The sequence below is a fragment of the Limulus polyphemus genome, unplaced genomic scaffold, assembly GCF_000517525.1.
Source record: "Limulus polyphemus unplaced genomic scaffold, Limulus_polyphemus-2.1.2 Scaffold2996, whole genome shotgun sequence".
Lineage (NCBI taxonomy): Eukaryota > Metazoa > Arthropoda > Merostomata > Xiphosura > Limulidae > Limulus > Limulus polyphemus.
This window is the reverse complement of record NW_013668606.1, coordinates 50872-56360: the sequence shown is the minus strand read 5'-3', so window position 1 is coordinate 56360 and position 5489 is coordinate 50872. Positions and strand designations below refer to the sequence as shown.

Sequence of the window (5489 nt, the reverse complement as noted above, 5' to 3'; positions counted from 1 at the left end):
AATTTTTGAAGAGTATGCGCTTCCGACTTTAACTGCTGTTATTAACAACAGTACTAGTTTCATGTACCCTTTTCAGAGTTTAATCAACTTGAATCTATAAATGAAAGGCTGAAAAAAAAATTACAAGAGTTATTAAATTATTCTTAGATTTGGGGTAAAAAGAACAACACATACCTGGAGCAAACATCTGCTGGTGCCTAACTAAGTTATAGGATTATTGTGAGTTGGCTGAGAATGATAGTAGCTTTAAAATGCCTTATTTTGTCAGATGATTTTGATGTATGTATCAAAATTATCCTCATGATCCACGAATTTCTATACGTTTTATGTAGTTTATACATTTAAAACTGTTCCAGACTTGGTGAATATATAATATAAAGTATTTACAGTGAGTAGAAGTGGGGGGTGGGGTGCAGAAGTAATAGTTATTTTACAATATTAAAACTGATGTTTTATAATTGCTTTTCAAAAACAAAGTAGTATATTACATAACGTGCGAGTAGTAATACCAAAATCGTTTGTAGATTAATCTTACATGTACGTATGACGCTCCATTGTATATGTTAAACTTGCTTTGCCCTACCCATCAAAAATTAACAGGTTGGAGTTTAAAAACGAGTAGTCATAAATTTTGCCTGTCTGTTGTTAATGCATTAAATATTTGTTAAAAATAAAAAAATCTCAAGTTATAAGTAATTATATCATTAAAATATTTGGCTCGCCAATAAAGCAATGAGCCATTAATGTCATACCTATAAAAAAAATAATCAGAGGATAACAATACTGAAGACAACAAGAGCAGGTCATAGTTTTGTTGCTAAGCGATTCAGAAGAACTGAGTTCTATTAAAGGACCACATAGCTTATAGATATATATATATATATATAATATTATTGTATATTGTGTTTGGTGTTTAGATCTTTTATTTATTATGTTTAAACTTTTCTATTATATAGAATATTGGAACGGTGGTTTTACTATTCTAGAAATATTTGTTCCCCTTTCACTAATGCAGGAAAAGTTTGGTAGCATTGATGAGTATCTTTGCTACGTGTGGGCATCCACCAGGCCACAAGCTATTCCGCAAGAAACCCAACAATCAACAGAGAATGTATCTTCATCATCAATGTCTCGGGTTGGACGGGGGCAGTCTGATTGGTTACTATACCAAGTCACTTTTGCAGACCAAACCATCCTTGTTCCTGGGGTTTACCAGCTGATGTACATTAGAAGCAGCTTTGATGATGTACTAGGAATGAGTGAACTTTTTGAAGTAAGAAAAATTATGCTTCTACAATTCTTCATAAAACTAAACCTATTTGCTTGGAAATCCTGATTTCTTTTTGCTATACTACGTTTTTATTAAATGGTATTTGAGAATATGTATATCTGTGTGTGTGTGTGGACTGCAGTATATACATTGTTGGAAGTAATTAGGGAAACGGTGAATAAAATGGTTATAAAATGCAAATTTTTTTTAGGATTGTTTTTCCCTATTTTGTGAAAATAAACCACAACAGAGTACAGTCGTGTACACTGTGAGTACAAGATTGTTATCCAACCACTCATAACAGCACAATGCCTGTTAAAATACGGGCAGCAGTCATACTGTTCTCAGCAGTAGTATGGTGAATCCACTCGCGGCTCCCAGGACTGAAATTCCACATGAAAAACATGTAGAAATCAAAACATTTGGCTAGTAAAAGTTATTCCATGCACTAGATTTGGACAAAAATTCATGTTTCAAAAGGAAGTATATGGAATCAGCAATTAGTTAGCTTAGTTACAGGTGATGCCAGTTTTAATCATGTCCAATCAGCAATTAGTTAGCTTAGTTACAGGTGATGCCAGTTTTAATCATGTCCAATCAGCAATTAGTTAGCTTAGTTACAGGTGATGCCAGTTTTAATCATGTCCAATCAGCAATTAGTTAGCTTAGTTACAGGTGATGCCAGTTTTAATCATGTCCAAAACCAAAACTCTAAAAACAGGCAAGGCAGTTTATTAAAACCAAAAGTCTAAAAACAAGTAGGGCAGTTCAGTAAACCCAAAACTGTAATCTAATTTGACATTTTTCAGAATTGATTGATCTATTATGAAGGATTAAAGATTTAGCCATAATAAAATAAAATCCAAAATTTTATAATAATATGTTTGCATGACAGTAAAATGTGATTCAACTGTCAGGCATCGAGATGATGACCATTTCATTAAATCCAACTTTAGAAACAGTCATAGCAGTTCATTAAATCCAACTATTGAAACAGGCAGAGCATTTCATTAAATCCAACTTTAGAAACAGTTATAGCATTTCATTAATTCCAACTATTGAAACAGGCAGGGCAGTTCATTAAAACCAAAACTCTAAACACAGGCAAGGCAGTTTATTGTGTGTGTGTGTGAGAAAGTTAAATATCTCAAAAATTGCATGTTATGTTTTAATTTTGATAAATATAGGTGAATAGTTAAGATCACTGATACATTAGGTCCCTTGCTGTAAAAGACAAATTATTTGTTAAGGTTGTGATGTGGAGAAATATTAGGGACATTTTGCTTTAATACTTATTTATTTTACAATAATAAGGTAATGATCATCCCTATAGAAACTCTACTGTTTAAAAGAATTAACCTTTTTTTTTTGTCATTGCAATTTAAATAAATAAATACAAAGAAACATTATTTTTACAATATACCAGAAATCGGAAACCAGCATGGACAGACAGAATTCTGTATCGGTTCACCCAAAATGCCTATGAACAGGTCTTGTTAAACCTAAAACAACATCATTACAAGAATCACCCTCGTTACCTCCAGAGTGATCACAAACCTGTGTCATCTGCATTTTCTATAAAGGTAATCAGTTGCTAATGTTTATTTACTTATTACCAATGTATAATAAGAGTTAGGAAGTAATGTGTTTATTGATGTTTGATATTTACCATCAAAGTATCTAATTGGAAACTTTGTAAACCTGTGTTGTTTTTTTTATCACTATCATCATTAAGGTTTTTCTGTTTGATCCATGCTTCATATCGATTTAATTTTTTTATTATTTCATTTATTTATTTATGATACTTTTAATATTAAAAGCCAATGCAATCTTTTTATCATTATTAGAGTATTTCGTCATGAACTTTAGAGCAAACCTATAAAACCTTTTATTATCAAAGATTCCTGCAAATATCATATAGTTAGAAGTTACTTGTGATTCCAGGTGTTTACTGAACCCCAGGAGGATCTGGTTACTTTCCTTCCACTTCAAAACTGGAAAACAAACTCAGATGCAACTGCTTACTACAAAACAGCTGCTGGGACACAGCTGAGATCTTGGGACTGGATTGGATTGTATCGAGTAACTTATAACAATTTACTCTTTTTTACTTTAAGTTTTGAGCACTGATAGATGACAAAGTACTCTAATAATTCTGATTTTACACATCTATGATTTGAAAGTTGTAATGGACAAATTAGGAGGAATAGGAAAAGCACCAGCTTTTGTACTGAGGTCATCCAACTTTAGGAATAGGTAGGGCAGTTCATTAAATCCAGCTGTTGAAACAGGCAAGGCAGTTCATTAAATTCAAAACTCTAGAAACAGGCAGGGCAGTTCATTAAATCCAACTATTGAAACAGGCAGAGCATTTCATTAAATCCAACTATTGAAACAGTCATAGCAGTTCATTAAATCCAACTATTGAAACAGGTAGGGGGAAAAGTCTCCAACATTCGCACCAACGTACCGATTCATTATTGACAGCGAGGAATATGACTATTTGTAAGTGTCCCTCATAAATATTTTTAAACTCTTTAAGTATATAATTTATTGATCTAGTGGTTTCTTTAATTGTATGGATTGGACTATCGGAATAAGTGATGTCGGCACTGTAGGGACAAGTGCTTGTGTGTACACTAGGGGCTGAAGGTGCATATCCAAAGGGGCTGAAGGTGGATATACTAAAGGGGCTGAAGGTGAATATCTAAAGGGGCTGAAGGTGTATATCTAAAGGGGCTGCCATTTTGCATTTTGTTTTCTGTAACTACTTTAGTGCATGTATGCATATCCTTTTTTAGATTATTCTTTTGTATAAGTTATTGTTTGGTGTTGTTATGAAAAAGCTACTTGGGGCTCAGTAAATACGCAACCTGATATTATAACTACTATTTTTGTAGACGACGTGTGTTTTTCATGAGGATTCTGCTCCGAGATCTTAACAAATTTTAGACTCGGAGATCTGATTTTGATTAAAGTGAATCATTTTTCTGTTAATGGTATCAACTCGGCAGTTTCGTTTTTACATATTTTTTTTATCGAAGTTACTTTCGAGGAGTGGTAACCCTGAAGTGAAATTTTGACAGATTTTTTTAATGCGAAACCTGTATTTTCTGTAATATTAAGAACTATATGATAACAAAATTGATTATACAGCGAATAACGACAAAAAATAGAAAAATGGTTTAAGTTAAGCTACATTAGTAAACCTTCTCACAAAATATATAACACACTGAACAAAGAAATCTACAGACCGGTCTTCTGTACAAATTGTACAAATCTAGGCAAAATGTTGTGCAACAACAAGACAACATCGAAAAATACAACAACAGCGATGTTTACCAATTAACGTGCCAAGACTGCAAAAATGTATACACAAGTCAAACAGGATGTTCTATAGAAACTAGACAGCCTGGAAATTTTAGAAATAAATAGAAGTCTTAAAAACAAATTTTGACAATGTTCTAAATGACCAAATCAACTTAAGCTCCTTCCCACTTGTCTCAAGGTGAATGTCAAGGTTACTTCCGGTCTTCTGGCCCTTCATGGCCAGATGGTAAGGACGCTCGACTCGCAATCTGCAGGTCGTGGGTTCGATTCCCCGTCCCACCAAACATGCTCGCCCTTTCAGCCATGGGAGCATTATAATGTGACAGTCAATCCCACTATTCGTTGGTAAAAGAGTAGCCCAAGAGTTGATGGTGGGTGGTGATGACTAGCTGCCTTCCCTCTAGTCTTACGCTGCTAAATTAGGGACGGCTAGCGCAGATAGCCCTCGTGTAGCTTTGTGCAAAATTCATAACAAACCAAACCGGTTTTTGTTTAAACTATATATATAAACCTGTTTACAAACCATTTCAGTCTGTGCCTGATGATGCCTTTACTGGTGAAACCATGGTCGTGAATAAATAAGTTTTTGTGAAACATACAATTGTCTTTGTGTTTTTCTTCAATTTTGTAATGAGGTAGAATTTGAATTTGAACAGCTACGTCAGGTAATGGAGATAGGAGAGGCCTTCAGTGAATTCACTTCAGGTATCCACCTTCAGCCCCTTTAGATATACACCTTCAGCCCCTTTATATATTCACCTTCAGCCCCTTTGGATATCCACCTTCAGCCCCTTTCGATATCCACCTTCAGCCCCTCTAGATATCCACCTTCAGCCCCTCTAGATATCCACCTTCAGTCTTCTTCAAAGAAGTGTGTGAAATGCAAGGA

At 34.2% G+C, this 5489-nt stretch overlaps 1 protein-coding gene across 1 annotated transcript in view; it reads left to right on the top strand.

The window, feature by feature from the left end:
• Positions 1 to 5328, top strand: part of LOC106468402 (phosphatidylinositol 4,5-bisphosphate 5-phosphatase A-like) — a 23964-nt gene extending 18636 nt beyond the window's left edge. The window contains exon 9 of the mRNA XM_022396743.1: positions 5257 to 5328. Coding sequence (XP_022252451.1) covers positions 5257 to 5328 — 72 coding nt within the window. The remainder of the gene's footprint in view (positions 1 to 5256) is intronic.
• Positions 5329 to 5489: the final 161 nt, after the last annotated feature.